At 46.7% G+C, this 16,927-nt stretch overlaps 1 protein-coding gene across 6 annotated transcripts in view; it reads left to right on the forward strand.

Annotated features, from left to right (window-relative positions):
- The first annotated feature begins 1,935 nt into the window (after window positions 1–1,935).
- The window catches only part of PITRM1 (pitrilysin metallopeptidase 1), a 31,083-nt gene continuing 16,091 nt past the window's right edge, over window positions 1,936–16,927 (forward strand). For 5 of the 6 annotated variants that reach the window (XR_009541874.1, XR_009541877.1, XR_009541876.1 and 2 more), the window contains exons 1-14: window positions 1,936–2,024; window positions 3,691–3,796; window positions 5,797–5,903; window positions 6,056–6,207; window positions 6,757–6,871; window positions 6,950–7,046; window positions 7,706–7,866; window positions 10,164–10,290; window positions 10,543–10,631; window positions 11,321–11,449; window positions 12,036–12,149; window positions 12,298–12,394; window positions 12,909–13,043; window positions 14,233–14,371. Coding sequence is in view for 3 of the 6 variants with exons in the window: in XM_060156299.1 (XP_060012282.1) it covers window positions 1,972–2,024; window positions 3,691–3,796; window positions 5,797–5,903; window positions 6,056–6,207; window positions 6,757–6,871; window positions 6,950–7,046; window positions 7,706–7,866; window positions 10,164–10,290; window positions 10,543–10,631; window positions 11,321–11,449; window positions 12,036–12,149; window positions 12,298–12,394; window positions 12,909–13,043; window positions 14,233–14,371 (1,621 nt within the window). In the remaining 3 variants the exon portion in view is untranslated. Of the gene's footprint in view, window positions 2,025–3,690; window positions 3,797–5,796; window positions 5,904–6,055; window positions 6,208–6,756; window positions 6,872–6,949; window positions 7,047–7,705; window positions 7,867–10,163; window positions 10,291–10,542; window positions 10,632–11,320; window positions 11,450–12,035; window positions 12,150–12,297; window positions 12,395–12,908; window positions 13,044–14,232; window positions 14,372–16,927 lie in introns of those variants that run through there. The other variant, XM_060156329.1, reaches the window with a different exon arrangement.

Raw genomic sequence — 16,927 nt, forward strand, 5'->3', positions numbered from 1 at the left:
GGATTTGTAACAAAGTACCACAAACTGGGTGGCTTAGCACAGCAGAAATTTACTGTCTCATCATTCCGGAGTCCAGAATTTGGAGATCAAGGTATTGGCAGATTGGTTCATTTTGAGGCTGTGAGGGAGAATCTGTTCATAGCTCTCCCCCAGCTTCTGGTGTTGCTGGTAATCCTTAGGTACCTTGGCTTGTAGAAGCATCACCTCAATCTTTGCCTTCATCTTCACGTGGTCTTTTCCCGTGTGTGTCAAGGTGCCTAACTATCCCCTTTTAAAAGGACACCAGTCATATTGGATTATCATTTTAACTTGTTTACCTCAGTACAAACCCTATTTCTGAATGAGGCCACATTCTGAGGTTCTGGGGGTTCAGACTTCAACATATCTTTTTGGGGAGACACAATTCTACACATGACACTCCGATATTCGCTTGATTGCCTTTCTATGTCCCAGGCACAGTCTATTCTGAGAATGCTCACTTGCTAATCTTACTAACACAACGTTTCATTATAACATAGGATTTGTTTTTGTAACAAGATATTGCATAGACAATTTTTGATGTTTCTTTTCTACCTTGCAAAGATTTGTGTTAATGTAAATTGAGATTACATATGAATGTTAATATTATGTTGGTGCTGCTAAACATAATTATGTATAAATTCTTAGTGTGTATGTGTGGGTCAGCCATCAGTGAGGTTTATCCTGTGGAAACATTCTACTAAGTGGCAATTACTGGATTTATGTAGCATTTATTCTTCAGAGATCAAAATTCTAGAACCTTCCAGTGCCTCAGTTTCCTGCACAATCACAGCAGGGTTAATAACACCCAACTGTCTCCCCCAAGATCACAGAGATGTTGTGGGTCTAACATTTATCACCCAAATTCTCATCAGAGGAAAGGTATTTGCACGGAGTATGTTTGTGTCCGTACCTTCTCATCATTACCCTTGTTTGTCCTGGTTCAGCTGGATTCTCCTCTGAATAAGTGGTTAACTGCAGACTCCTCTGCATCGTGGAGAGGTTTTTGTAGGCTTTGGTGACTTTTCCTTGCCTTATTACCCTTTACGTTGCTGTCGAAGCGTTTCGTGTTCAAATCAATTGCACCTGTCTACTTAGCGTTCTTTCTTTAGAACCTGGAGGAAAGGTCAGGGAGATATGAGTCCCTTTGAAGTCCCGGGATGGGGGAGGGGGTGGGTGGGATGCGGAAGTCCTGAGAATGGAGGAAACAAAAGCTCTGAGGTCGGACTCGGGTCCTGCATTCTTCCAAGTCCCTCCCATACCGTGCCCAGGTGTGTTTAATCCCAAATGCCCTTGACAGCCCACAGCCGCCTGCCGGCCCACCCACTCATGCTCTGCCCTCCTGGAGCCACTCCTTTAGGTTCGAGTAGGCCACGTGTGTAGTCCCCCCAGGCACGAAATGCCGGTGGAGAGCTGCCCTGCGGTTTGCTGTGGGTATTCTGGTTGGGACCGTTCGTAAGTAAGAGCATGACATCGTGGAATCGTGGCCGTGGAAAGCAGGTGATGCAGTCCTCGAACCTTATCCACGAAGCTACACAGCCCGGGGCTAGGACACCCGAAAGGAGCCTGAAGCTGGACGCCCTTCTCACTTCACTGCCCGAGACCTGCTAACGGACGCCTGAGTACGCACAACCTCCATTCCGGAGACCAGCGCCCACCTGTGGCCAGAAGACCACGCAATTCACCTGGCTCAGCGTAAGTCCGCCCCTCCCCTGCACACGCCCGCCCCTCCCTACGCCTGCCCGTGGCTCTCAGCCCCGCCTCTCCGTCGCCTCGCCCTCCCCGCCCTCGAGTCCCGCCCCGCCGTAGCGGGGCCCGCCCCCTTCCTCGCCAGCCTATTGAAGGAGCCGTCGCCTTGCGCACTGACCAATACGGTGGCGGCCGGCTCGTCCCGCCCCGCGCCGTGCGTCGGGTTAAGTGGGGTCACGGCCGGAGGTGCGCCGGTCACAAGCCATGTGGCGCAGCGGGTGCGGAGCCGGGGTTTTGCTGCGGAGGCTGAACGGCCGGTGAGAGGCGGCGGGGGGGAGGAGAGGGGGAAGTTTATGGGGAGCGAGGAAGCGGAAGGGAAAGTGAAGCGGGTAGGGAAGGTGGGCGGCGAGGGCGCCGGGAGCCCGGCGGGCGGGCGGGTGCTGGAGGCCTCGGGGTCTCTCTTTGGTCCGGGGTGCCTCACCTCACCTCCTTTTTCTGGGGCTCCCGGGGTCCCTCCGCCTCGGGGCTCCTCTGCTGCGGCCTCCTGCACCCCCGGCCCCCTCGTCTGGTGGCTCGTGCACCCCGGGGCCCCTCGCCCGGGACCTCTCGCTCCGAGAGCCCGTCGGGATGGCAGAGCATCCCCTCCAGTGGCCTCCCCCAGAGGAAGGGAGTTTCTGTCCAGTTACCAGGGTTGGGGTGCTGCAGCCAGGAAAGACTGGGGTACAGCCGTGGAGGACCCGGCCTGACCCCTCTCATTCCGGGCCTCCCAGAGCGGTGGCCCTGCGTGCAGGCTGTCGGGGCTTTTGAGGTGAAGACTGTCGTTGGTGTGGATTTTAATGCGAGAATAAAAGTAGGCGGCAGTTACGGGTCTCATTAGGCGTTAGCTCCATTCCCCTGTGTGTAGTTGTGGGCAGGGAGGCCTCAGGCTCCGCACCTGCGCTTACTTACCTGCGGCCTTGATGAGAGTGGCGCCTCCGGGAGTGGAGGAGCATTGTGTTTAATGAGAAGGTTTATGGAAAAAGAGTGTGTTTAGCTGCAAACCATGAATAAGTATCATGTCTTTTGAGTTTGTAAAATAGGACAATATTTTACTTTTTAAACAAAGATGAATTGTTTAGTTTCATGCTAATTCACAGAATCTTGTTGAGTTTGTAAAATATTGCAACATTTTACGTTTTAAAGAAAGATGAGTTGTTTAGTGTCACGCTAATTCACAGAATCTTGTTGAGTTTGTGGTGGAGTTTAGTTGCTGTTAGCCCAGGGGAGGGAGCAGGGGGGTGTCTGTTGTTGGGCTGCCCTTATTGGTGTTTTGGGTTAAAATCCTCTATCTCATAATTCTAAGAGTGGCTAAATCGGGGAGGGAAATGTTGGTTGTTTATAGAACATCCCCGTACTATTGCCTGATATTGAATGAGTCAGTGTATTGTGTGCTTATGTTATATAAAAGAAATATTTTTGGGATACACCGTTAATGTAGAAAACACCATAAAACGTATAATGCAGGTGAGACAAAAATTATTTAAAAATAAGCTGTGTCACCATTACCCAGTTTAAGATTGCTCCTTACCCGTCATACATCATAATTCTCCTCCCTCTTAAATGAAATTGCCCTTCTGGTTTACACCCATTTGGTAGGTACGTAATGGGACTTTATTGTAGACTCAGTTTATTGGCATACTGTGATTTTGACATGAGTTGTTTTTTACACAAGGGAAGTGGGTGTCGTAATTGTATTATAGTTATTTATGGACATGTACAAATAAAAGATTTTCAGCATTTATTTATTAGTTGACGTTGCATGAGTTGAGATAAAACTGAAAGAACTTTAATGGAAATTTCCTGGAATGTGTTTGTTTAGAAGATGCAGGTTTTCATTTTTCTTTGAATTCTTTATCCCATGACAACGTTTTCATTATGTTGCTGAATGATGTTAGCCAATCTCCCTGCAAATCATGTAACTTTGATTATTTTCCTTAAACATAGCACCGCCAGCCTCGGAGCATGGAGGTGGGCGAGCACCATGGCCTGTGAGAGGGCGCTGCTGCGGTACCGGGTCGGAGAGAAGATCCATGGCTTCACTGTCAGCCAGGTAGGTCCTGTGTGCTCTTCCTGTGTCAGGTCCCAGAGCAGAGACCGCAGGGGTTTTCATCTTTGTCCCCAGGCCCTGGCTTCCTCCTGTTTCACAGCAGGTGCTCAAAGGAGCGTAGTTTTGCAAATGAAGGGATTTTCTGACTTTTAAATGAGTACAAATCCCTAACGCCTTCCCTGAATCCCTAGACGTCTAACATCTTTTCAGAGCTCAGAAAGTAAATGAACTCATTTTTGTTTCTGCGTCAGTCGTGACCGGTAATGAAGACTGAAGGCCCCACATCTATTCAGGTCAAGTTTCACCATCGGCTGAGTTTGCTCCAAACTTGGGCAAAATCTTTCTGCTTTTGAGCCACTTGGGTTTCAGGATTATAGAAAAGAGATTGTGGGCCTATAGGTAATTAAGTTTATGTAAAAATGGATTTTATTTTGTTATTGCTTTGTTTGGCTTAAACTTTCACATTGTTTTTTTCTTTAATGCTATAATTGAAAACAATGCACATCATATAATTGACTGGTTGCTGGTGTCACACTGTGCTTGACACTCTAATGAAAACAAAAGCAAGCAGCTCACAGTCAGAAGGACACGTGTGCAGCTTCAGGACAAGGAACAGCTTGCTGAGGTGCAGAGAGCAAGAGGAAGACGCAGGAGAGGGGGCTGCTGGGCGCTGGGTGGGGACGGGTTTGTAGAGCATGAGAGGAGAGCCACCATCTGTCTCCAGGAAGTGGGAGCGGGCCCAGCGCAGGGGCAGGGAGTGTTCAAGGCAGGGTCCAGGAGCTTTGAGCCACTTAGAGGGGTTCATGGCTGTGGGAGAGAGCCCCTAAAGACTCCCGTTTAGGGGCCTTTTGTGAGGCCCCTAAAGACTTCTCAGGGGACTTGGGATTTCTAATACAGTTGTGGTTAATAATGCCTTGTTCAGAGGCTGATTCTTTTCCTTTATGTTTCAAGTTTTGTAGAAACTTACTTATGATAAGCTATCAGAAACTTAGTTTATGATAAGCTGTCATGCTTTTTAGAAACAGTTACTGTGAAAGCTGTTTATGAGGCAGACTGGTTTTAAATTCATTGATCGCATCTTACAAAGTATAGTTGTGAACTCTGAGGTGTAAATGATTTTGAGACAAGTGATTTCATAGGTATAGCTTACGTGGGCATCAGTAGAGCACTTGAAGCACATAGCTTTTGTGGCAGGGCCCCCAGAGCAGGCTCAGGACACCCGAGTTCTAATCTCTGCCCTGCCAGTAAGTTGTCAGCGAAGACAAGTCACTCTCACGACTGTGTGGTGGTTACGATGATGCGGTGCTGCGGTTGAAGGAGAGGGGCCTTGACACATTTGCTTTAGTACCAAGGACAGTGGAAGTTACGGAAGCACGCCCGCACACACAACCTCCACCAGGGGTGAGAACGGGTTTGCCTCTGTGGGGAGTGATCTGTACCCTCATGGACCCTCCCACTAGGAACAAGTAACTGGTGATAGCCCCAGCTCACCCAGGAACTCAAACCAGTAGAAGCAAAGTTTAGTCCCAAGAGCATCCTTCAGCTGCCCCAGGCTCAGGTCCATCCCTGTGTTTACCTCCTGGCAGGGCTGTTCTGAGCATCCCTTGAGATGAAGTGTGCAAGAGACACCACAGACATTCCAGGCGAAAGCCTGATCTCCTTCGGGGCAGCCTGGTGTGACGGAAGGGGTCTCAATCCAGGCTCTGTGGTCTTAGCAAACTGTCTCATCACCCTGATGGGGTGGGAATGCTTGCTTCCCAGCGTTACCTGTGGCGCAGTCAGGAAATCCCTAGCCAACAGTGAGCATTGAGGAGAGAAGGTGTGCCTTGTACTCAGCCCTGGGTCCTGTCTTCCTGGTCTGTGGGCTCTGGATGTGGTGGTTCCTGCCAGTACTGCCTTAGCCTCAGGCAGGTGAGCTGGTCCTGCAGCCCTGGATGCACTGTCACCGTCCTGGATGCCTTCCCAGCCGAGTTGAGTTCTTCCTGTTTTCCTTGTTGGTTCAGGTAACATCTGTTCCTGAGCTGTCCCTGACCGCCGTGAAACTCAGCCATGACAGCACGGGAGCACAGCACTTGCACCTGGCCAGAGAGGACAGAAATAACCTGTTCAGGTGTGTGCTGCGTCCTGAGGTCACGATCTGGATGCTCTGCTTGGAGCATCTCCTGCACCTTCAGCAGTTTAACAGGGAGAGTAGAGGAGTTTCCCTCCTCCGCTCCCCACGGCCAGGCGGTGGCTGACCAGGTGTGGACCCTGTCCCCGCAGTGTGCAGTTCCGCACCACCCCCATGGACAGCAGCGGTGCCCCGCACGTCCTGGAGCACACGGTCCTGTGCGGCTCTCAGAGGTACCCCTGCCGGGACCCCTTCTTCAAGATGCTGAACAGGTCGCTGTCTACGTTCATGAACGCCTTCACGGGTGAGACGCGGTCTCGGGACACAGCCCTGCCTTCCCGCAGTTTCTGAGATGGCGGGAGGGGGTGGGGTGTTAGCACTCAGGAGACTGGGGTAGATTTCCCATTCCCTGTCTGGAGGACGTTAGCAGCTTAATCATTTGGGAAAGCCAAATTGTGGTTGATTATAAAACCTGGAGTTTTAGGAAAAATGTGTCTGAGTTTTGTCTGGAAAAGGTGACAGCCATTTTCTTTGGGAAGTAATGTTATAAAGCTCGGCCTCTGGAGCTTAGGTTAGCGGTGATGGTGCTGGTGTCTGGGTGGTGACTGCAGGAAGCCGGGCAGTGACGGACTGGCGACGGGGGCGGCTGGGCACACACAGTGGGCGCTCCGTGGGCCAGGCTGTCCTCTGGGCCCGCGGTGACCCCGGCGCCAGACCTGCCCCCCAGAGTGGGCACTGCTGCCTCTGTGCCCCTGCCAGGTCAGGCCTGCCGTGAGGCTGGGACGGGGCTGAGGTGGAGGAGTCCTGCGGGAACTACTGCTGTATTTAAAATCGCCCTCTTCATTGTGTCCAGCTAGTGATTACACCCTGTACCCATTTTCCACACAAAACCCCAAGGACTTCCGGAACCTCCTATCCGTGTATTTGGACGCAGCCTTCTTTCCCTGCTTACGGGAACTGGATTTCTGGTATGTTGTGATTGGTTAATTGATCTTTACCTTAGTGATAGAGTCACCGTCCCCATGTAATTGTTTGCTACTCTTTAGGCAGGAAGGATGGCGACTAGAACATGAGGATCCCAATGACCCCCAGACGCCGTTGGTCTTTAAAGGAGTCGTCTTTAACGAAATGAAGGGAGCGTTTGTGAGTGTTTTCCTTTTTCATGTTGGGCTAAATTATCTTACTGTATAAAGTGTTGAAGTACAAATAGGCTCGGTAGCTAGTTGGCGTCATGCCATGTCACAGTTTTCTCACTATGAGAACTGGAATTAGCGGGCACAGTGCTGTGAGCAGGGACCGCAGGACGGTGAGCTGGACAGCAGTTCCCAGCTGTGGTGTGGGAGCCACTGTGACCTGTGACCTGCAGGGCGTCAGCCAGGTGAAGACCGCGTTTCTGACGATCCCGAGACCGTGTCTTTTCCACTCTCTCTTGCCCGAGTGTATGGTGGAGTTTACAGATCTAATTACATATCAAGTTATTGGTAAAGACCACTGCATAAAGGGAATGTCTCAGTAAGGCGGGTCGCGGGGTTTTTTGGCTCCCGGTGCGTGTAAAAGTTATGTGTGCACTTTACTGTAGGGCTTAAAAGTGTGCGGTAGCACCACGCCTGAAAAAACCATACATAGCTTAATTAACATCACTTAATGGCTGAAAGATGCATCGGTGGGTGTCCTCATGTACCACGAGAACAGTTGTCCTTGCGGGATGTTGGTGGGTGTGCTCCCAGGACGTGGCTCATTTGTTGAATTACACGAACAGTGCCTGCGTTGGTTTTCACGTACACGTGTACTTTTACTTGAAGACAGATAACGAGAGGATGTTCTCGCAGCACGTTCAGAGCCACCTGCTTCCCGACCACACATACTCAGTGGTCTCTGGAGGGGACCCCTTGTGCATCCCGGACCTCACGTGGGAGCAGCTCAGACAGTTCCACGCCACACACTACCACCCCAGCAACGCCAGGTGACTGCCTTGTGAAGCTCGGTGCCAGGTGTTTGCTTTCCTTGCACTGTCATGCTTTTCTCCAGTTCGGCTTGGAAAGGTTTGCTTAATAGTGTGTGCGTTTAGACACTCCTTCGGGTCTGCAGCGGTAACTCTCACACGCCCAGCAAGGTGAGGGCCTGGCCTGCCCGCCTGCCTCCTCTGCAGCTCAGCTTTGTGCTGAGGGGGTGACAGGGGAGGCTGGCAGGTCCTCCTTGCAGGCTGACATGGGCCCTGGAGAGGTGCCCCCAAAGTGGCAGCTGCATCAGTAAACCTCAGAGATTTACTTCCTATTAGATTGCTTGTGTGAGATACTGTTAATAATAAAACGCTAATAGCCGTGTTTGCAAATACATTAAGCATTCATTTAAAGTCATACTTGCAAGATTATTTTAAGTGCAAAATTTTAAAATTTAAATTATGAAAAGTCTAAAGCATCCAGGAGAGTGTAAAGAGTAGAACAACGAACTCTGTACACTTAGCACGTAGCTTCATCCTTTGGACGTGTACATAGGTACACGTATACGTACGTGTACACGTATAGGTACACGTACATAGGTATACGTAGATACATGCAGATATGTTCGAGGATGTTCTTTTACATAAGATAATAGCATTTTCACGTTTAAAAAAATAAAAAATAATTGATTAAAACTGATTAAAACCACCTATACCTCAGCCCAAATTGATTTTCCAGTTGTCCCTGAAATGTTTGATCAGATGAGGCCCACAAACTGCCTTTCCCTGCCGTGTCTCCTAAGCACCCTTTCTAGTGGGACAATGCCCCCTCCTCATTCTCATGGACCAGTTGAAGACGTTAGGCCAGGCCCCCTCTTGACTTTCTCGCCTTCTGGGGTGTCTCGCCGCTTCTCTGGTATTGGCGGACGTGCTTCTGCGTTTCCTGAGAGCTGGACGTGGGTCCATAGACTGCCTGCACCCTCGTAGGTGATGCCTGCATGCCTGCGGCACCCAGCGGGGATGCCAGGGCTGGTGGGATGGTGATGGCGACCTCGCTCCACTGAAAGCCCGCTCCCCCTGCGGACCCAGGCCGTCTGCTGGGGTGGCGTGCTGGCCCCAAGAATATTCACACTCCTCACGGCCTGGGAGTGGCTCTCATGTTCAGTGATAATTGTTGCCTGGAGCAGTTCCTGTGATAGGATTTGCAAATTTTCTAAAGAATTCTGTAATTTCTTCTATATTTATTGGCTGGGTTTCTGTAAAGAAGAATTTACCCTGAAGTACTGTTCTCCCGGGAAAGGCGGTGGGTGGGCAGTGGGAGTGAGGTTTCCCTTGGCTGTCCAGTTTTGGGGGCTGGCACTCCTCCAGTGACGACAGAAAGGACTTTTTTTTAGTCTTGTTTGAATTATTTCATTTTTTAAAATATTATTACAACCTCATGGAAACGTTTTCATATATGTGTATATTTAAGGTGTGATCAAGTGAAATTAAAATAAATTTTTTTAATGCTCAAATTTGCCCCACTGTGGCCTAAGGAAGTTCCTTGACAGTCATCCTTTCTGAAGGTCTTTAGTCTTCAGTAACTTCACTGGTTTCTGCCCCAGCCCCAAATCCAGGCTCATCCTGCCCCCAGTCCATAGCTGGCCTTTTTTCGGGGAGTTCTGGAGCTAAATGCAGACGGGCATATAGAGACTGTGTTTAGATGGCACCGGGGGTGCTTGTTGCCCTGGATTATCACATTCTATATTCCGAGTGGGAGATGTGACGGGATCTTTAGGATGCTACTTCCCTAGCCCTTAAGCGTAGCTCACACAGCATTCTGTTACAAAGATGAAGTCTGTCATTGTCTTCTTTATCCCCGATGAATAATATGTTGTCTTAAAAACATGTGTGACCTGAAACTTGTAGCCTAAATTTGAAGTTTGTGAATTAAATTTTGTTTGGTAGTCTTAGGTGGATTATTGTGTTACTGTAGCTAAGGTCTTAAGTATGTTAATGTGCAACTTATTTGGTTTTTGAAACACCTTTAATAGTAGATTCAAAATGAAGAGCAATTTTTGCCAGAGTACATTTAATTAATACCTTTTGTACAGTTTGTGTTTTGTTTGAACCATATCTTGTAAAAAGAGCAAAAGCCTCTTCAGTGTTTGTGGTTAAATTAAGTGAAAAAAGGTGTTCCTGTGTGAAGTTCACTTCAGCCTGGAAACTGGCTTGTTATCGGCTGTCATGTCCTGCACACCCTCCAGTTCATACAAAGCCGTCTGTGTTGATTTCTAATCTTTTAACCTAAAATAAACTAAGGTATTCTCTCAAAATTTCAGGTTCTTCACTTATGGTAATTTTCCGCTAGAACAGCATCTGAAACAAATTCATGAAGAAGCACTGAGTAAATTTCAGAGAATCAAGCCACATACCACAGTGCCAGCCCAGAAGCCTTGGGATAAGCCTGTAAGTGCCGGGTCCAGAGTCATAAGTGTCACCAGGCCTGTGAGATACATGCTACGGAGGCACGGGCATATGTTAATAGGGTTTTCAGATGCCGTGGACTGTGCCGTGTACGTAACAGCTTCTCAAGCCTGAAGAGCAGTTATTTGTTTGGGAGGAAAGTTAATCTAGTGAAAAGTATCCTGTGGACCGTTTTATACATCAGGTAACCTGTGCTTGGTTGAACCCCTTCACACATGCTCTGTCCTCTTCCAGAGGGAGTTCCAGATCACGTGTGCCCCAGACTCGCTGGCCGCGGGCTCCTCAGAGCAGACGACCATCAGTGTCAGCTTCCTCCTGCCAGAGTGAGTGTGCTCACGCTGCTGACCCAGTGGGGACGGGGTAGCTGGGAGGTCGGGGGCGGGGGACGCTCCACTTGGGCGTAAGTGAGTGGACAGTAAGAATTCAGGAGTCCAGCAGTGTTAGCTGTGGGGTGTTTTTAACAACGTCTGGGATGGTTTGGGTTTAGTGTTGGGGGTCGGGGATGCCTCTGTGTGTGAGAAGAGCACTGTGAACTGTGGCCTTGAAAGAACATTTGTTCACACGAGACTAATCCCAGAGGCCTGGGCCCGCAGGGTGTGTGGGCAGGAAGGGGTCCTGTCTGTGTCTGCCCTCTGCAGCTGCACAGCCTGACCGAATGGCCCCGTTTCCTGTGTGTCTCTCATCTGCATGTGGGTGGTGCGGTTATACTGAAACAGTGCATGTCAGAGTGCTGGGCACCCTGTTGTATGATAGCATGTGATGTGCAGCTCTGTTAGCCTCAGGGTTTGGGAGCCCCAGAATCCCAGCATATGAGAGCTTTGAATATCAAAAAATACTCTCTTTACCCGTGTAACTGTTAAAATAGAAGTTGAAATGCAAGAATTTCTAGTAGAATTTCAGTTTTTGGGGGAAATAAGTGTCAATTTATTAGTGATTTTAATAATTTTGAAAACATTTATAAGGGCCAACCGTTTCCCTTTTTTTCTCCCCCCTCCCGTGTTTATAAATGAAGCATCACTGACACATTTGAAGCCTTCACGTTGAGCCTTCTGTCTTCACTCTTGATCAGTGGCCCCAACTCGCCCTTCTACAAAGCCCTCATTGAATCTGGACTCGGCACAGACTTTTCCCCTGACGTTGGGTACGTTTTATTATCAGATCAGATCATTAGTCCACGATAGGGGCAATTTTGATATCTCACAATGTCTGGACACATTTTAGGTTGTCACAACTGGCAGCTCATGGGCGGGGGTCAGGGGTGTAGATGCTCCACATTCCATAGTCACAGGACGGCCCTCTTCCCGCCCCAGCTATGGTTCCAGGACAAGCTGTTTGTGTCCCCTGCAGGGGACATTTGGCAAAAAAACCCAAACAAAACCCAACAAGGTAGCTCTTCCAAGATCTCAGAATGGCATACTGCTGCCTGTTTTAAAAATCAGGCCATTAAATATTCTTTGAAATCTTAAGATTTTGTTAAAACTCTCTAGATTTATTCTGCTTTAAATCTAAAATTTAAATTGTGATTTTTAGAAATGTTAAAAAGACATGAATGTAAATGTGACTAGTTGTATCTGAGCAGCAAATACCCGAGGATGCTGCTTTACTGGCTTTCTCATGGGGGAGTCCTTGCCTATGTCCTGTAGAGGATTTGATCTCAGTAAAGCATCTCATAAACGAGTGATGGAGGCTGTACAGATTCTAACGCATTACCTGCTTTTGTATCCCAGGTACAATGGCTGCACACGGGAGGCCTACTTCAGCGTGGGCCTGCAGGGTATTGCAGAGAAGGACATTCAGACAGTCCAGGACCTCGTGGATAGGACACTGGATGACATCATTGAGTACGTGAGGTGTCTGTGGGGCTGGGCTGGAGTGCCCCCTCCTGAGTGTAGGGGGCACTTTACGTCACAGAACACATACTCCTTCATGGGAGCTGCCTTGTTCAGAAACATGGATTTCTTAACATCTGAGTTCTTGGTGTTTCTATAGGAAAGGATTTGAAGATGATCGAATCGAAGCCTTACTTCATAAAATTGAGATACAGATGAAGCACCAGTCTGTCAGCTTTGGACTCGCCCTGACGTCTGTGTGTATTGCTCAAACGCCTCATTTCTCTTTTTTTGTTACCTTTATAATTAGTGGTTCTTGAAAATACAGATTGTTATTCACAGCACCTTTCATTTGAACCTTGAAAGTTAACGGTGTTTCAGATCGGATATAAAATTACTGTTAATTTTAGTAATACGTTGCTTGTCTTTTTACTAGCTTAATTCATTAGCTTTCCGATGTCTTATTTTTTAATAGATTTATGCAGAGTGCTTTAAACGGATAGGGATTTATGATAACTATTAGTAATTATATTTTCCAAAAAGTAATTTTTGAACCTGTGCTTTTTAATTTGTTAGGAAAAAAAACTCACATAAAATGAGTTTAGTTTTCCTTCTTCTAGCCAAAGAATGACTTAATTTTTGTCATGAACAGTCATCTGTGATATTTTTAAATATAGAAACTGAGTCTTAATGAAAAGGCAGGCTTGGATGTTGGCTGAACCGACGCAGAGTTCACAGGTAACGTGCCACATGTTGTGACCCCCGTTGCAGTACGTAGCTTCCTGCTGGAATCACGACGGGGACCCCGTGGAGCTCCTCAAGCTCGGGAGTCAGGTGGCCCAGTTCCGGAAGTGCCTGGAGGAAAATCCAAAATTTTTGCAAGAAAAAGTAAAACAGTATTTTAAGGTAAGAAACCTGGAGGATTTATATCTGTAGTTTTGAAGTGGAATTTTATAACAATGAAGGGAACATTAGGAATATAATCTACATTGTGTAAGTCTATTTCTGCTAATAGACAGGTGACATAATTTCTTACTTACTAATTAAAATTGTAAATGGTCATATTAGCTTTAAAAATTCAATTTTCCAGATTCTTAGGCAGGTTGGTTTTTATATGAATATGTGCATGTGTTTTTTTACATGTGAATTGTGTAGGTATGTGTATAACAAAACATCTGCCTGTGTTTTTGTCGTGTTTTGGTAATAGGATATATAGAATACGAGAAGAGTCGCCTAAATGTGTAAATGTTCTGGTTGTTTTTACCAAGGCGTCTTCTGGTGCTCGCTTGTTTGTCTCCACAGATTTGTGGGCTTTTGTGCTTGGTGTGTGTTCCTTGGTGGATGGTCATTAATAGGACAGAATGTCATCTACCTCCCTTTCCCCGGGGGTCGGGGGGTGGGGGAACGACACCGTCCTGCCATGAGTGGGAGCCACGTTCCTGTGCACCAGCATTTGGGACCATTCAGCCAGCAGTCTCTCTTGAGTTACGAGTTATTTTGCATGAGGTGCTTGTCGTGCTGTACTTCTCCCACTCTGTGTAGTGTCACAGGTGAACCTTTTGCGTGCGTGTGTTTCTAGTGGCTGCGTAAATCGGGCACATTAAGTCACCTAACATTTATTTTCACGTTAGGGCAACATCTGTTTTGTCCTCATAATTTATAAAAATACTGAGTGCAGAATTTAGTCCCAGCCTTTGAGAAGTTAACAGTATAATGAAGACTAGGTAAAAATTAAATAACTTTATTGTAAGTTATTTTCAATTTAGACTAAAGCCAAAGGTTTATAATATTAAAAAGTGCAAGCGGTTTCTTTGTACAACCAACGTGTAAAGGGAATGTTGAATGTCAACGCGTTTGTGGTTAAGACGTAGTAACCACAGTGGTCATGTCACAGCACCGGCCTGTGTGGAGTACGTGGTCCCCGCAGAGCACATGGACCTCGAGGATTGCGTGTGGCGCACAGGCTTTCTGCACACAGCCCTTCGGGGCGAGTTCTGTCCTCGTGACTGTGTGAAACGGGAAAATGGAACTGCTCGAGGCTGGCTCGGTGCTGGACATGATAAAATCTTGTTTTAATTTGGCTTTTTTGTTGCAGAATAATCAGCATAAGTTGACTTTATCAATGAAACCAGACGACAAGTATTCCGAGAAACAAATGCAGCTGGAAGCAGAAAAACTGAAGCAAAAGGTCAACTCTCTTTCCCCGGAAGACAAGCAGCAGATCTATGAAAAAGGTCAGGCCTGGTAATTCCCTCGCCTTCGCCCAACCCCACTGTGCTGTTTAGGGATAAGTGTCGTTTCAGCCAACAATCCTCTGTTGGGTGCCTATGGAGTTCTCTGTTTGGTGCAGTGGGTTCAACCCCAGTAGGATTGACCCTGTTTTTAGAAAATCCACCCTGTGATTCAGCAGGAAAGGCAGGCATACTGGAAAAGAGGTGGCTTTATAAGGTTTATTCATTCACAGATTTTACAAATGCCTTTTCTATACCAGCGGCTGTAATAGGTCACTAAATGTGTGTTGTGTTGCAGTACGTAGTTAACTGCAAACGGGCCCTGTGGACAGTGTGAGCTGTGGGTTCAGGAGAGGCAGGTCTCGGGGGCGACACAGGCTTTGAGCTCCTCATGGAACCCCCCCACCCCGGTCCCTGTGGTGCAGGCGCTATGAGCACAGAAACGGGTCTGTGGTATATCCCAGTGCTAACCTGCACTGCCTGTAAAGCCCGGTGGTCCTACTCCTCAGCGTTTACCCAAGAGAAGTGAAAGCATCGGTCCACACAGAACTTGAGCTAGCCTCATTTCCACCCATGTGGTGTCCACACACCCATGTGGTGTCCACATGTGAAATATCCACACAGTGAAATGCTGCTCAGCCATAAAGGGGACCAAAATACTGATACACTCAATATCCGTGAGTCGCAAAGCATTGTGCTAAGTGAAGTTAGGGGCACAAAGGAACACCTGTGGAACAGGTTCATTTACCTGAAGCCCTAGAAATGGCGATGCTCTAGTGCCAGAGGCTGGTGAGTCCAGGAGCACAGCAGGGATCACCTGCGGGGAACCTTCTGGGGGTGGCGGCACCTTCCGTATCGTGATACCTTTGTCAGAATCCATTGGGTTGTATCTTTAAAGTTGTGAATTTTATCATATGAGACTTTATATTAATGAAGTCTATTAATATATATATGCATACACACAGTGCACACAAATACATATACACCCCCCAACCCCCCCTGCTGAAAAAAAAAAGTTGGCTGGGATTACATGAATTTATCAGGCTTGTCAGGAGGTGGATTTGACTTTAAGTGAAAAGTAATTCCATTTGATCATGCTAAGTTGGAGGTGATATAATTTTGTAAAGACAATGTCAACTTATAACCTATTTATAATCTCTGAATTCTTTAGACATACAAAGAGTTAGTTACTTTAAGCTCTTGCATAAATTTTTTTTTTAATTGAAGTATAGTTGATTTACAATGTTGTGTTAGTTTCTGGTGTACAGCAAAGTGATTCAGATATAGCTATAGATTCTTTTTCAGACTTTTTTCCATTATAGTTTATTATAAAATATTATGTTTTTATACAGCAGGTTCTTATTAGTTATCCATTTTATACATATTAGTGTACATATGTCAATCCCAATCTCCCAGTTCGTCACGTCACTCCACACCCCCTGCCACATTCGCACCTTGGTGTCCATACGTTTGTTCTCCACATCTGTGTCTCTATTTCTTCCCTGCAAACTGGTTCATCTGTACCATTTTTCTAGGCTCCACATATATGCGTTAATATACAATATTTGTTTTTCTCTTTCTGACTGACTTCACTCTGTATGACAGTCTCTAGATCCCTCCACGTCTCTACAGATTTCGTTCCTTTTCATGGCTGAGTAATACTCCATTGTATATGTGCACCACATCTTCTTTATCCATTTGTCTGTCGACGGGCATTTAGGTTGCTTCCTTGACCTGGCTATTGTAAATAGTGCTGCAATGACCGTTGGGGTGCATGTATCTTTTTGAATTATGGTTTTCTCTAGGTATATGCCTAGTAGTGGGATTGCTGGGTCATATGGTAATTCTATTTTTAGTTTTTTAAGGAACCTCCATACTGTTCTCCATTGTGGCTGTATCAGTTTACATTTCCAGCAACAGTGCAAGAGGGTTTGCTTTTCTCCACACCCTCTCCAGCATTTGTTGTTCGTAGATTTTCTGATGATGCCCATTCTAACTGGTGTGAGGTGATAATGTCACTGTAGTTTTGATTTGCATTTCTCTAATAATTAGTGATGTTGAGCAGCTTTTCATGTGCTTCTTGGCCATCTGTATGTCTTCTTTGGAGAAATGTCTATGTATGTAGGTCTTCTGCCCATTTTTGGATTGGATTGTTTGTTTCTTTAATATTGAGTTGCATGAGCTATTTATATATTTTGGAGATTAATCCTTTGTTGATTCGTTTGCAAATATTTTCTCCCATTCTGAGGGTTTTCTTTTCATCTTGTTTGCAGTTTCCTTTGCTTTCCAAAAGCTTTTAAGTTTCATTAGGTCTCCTTTCTTTTTGTTTTTATTTCCTTTACTCTAGGAGGTGGATCAAAAAAGATCTTGCTGTGATTTATGTCAAAGAGTGTTCTTCCTATGTTTTCCTCTACGAGTTTTAAGTGTCCAGTCTTACATTTAGGTCTCTAATCCATTTTGAGTTTATTTTTGTGTATGGTGTTAGAGAGTGTTCTAATTTCATTCTTTTACATGTAGCTCTCCAGTTTTCCCAGCACCACTTATTGAAGAGACTCTTTT

The sequence above is a fragment of the Lagenorhynchus albirostris genome, chromosome 1, assembly GCF_949774975.1.
Source record: "Lagenorhynchus albirostris chromosome 1, mLagAlb1.1, whole genome shotgun sequence".
Classification (NCBI taxonomy): Eukaryota; Metazoa; Chordata; class Mammalia; order Artiodactyla; family Delphinidae; genus Lagenorhynchus; species Lagenorhynchus albirostris.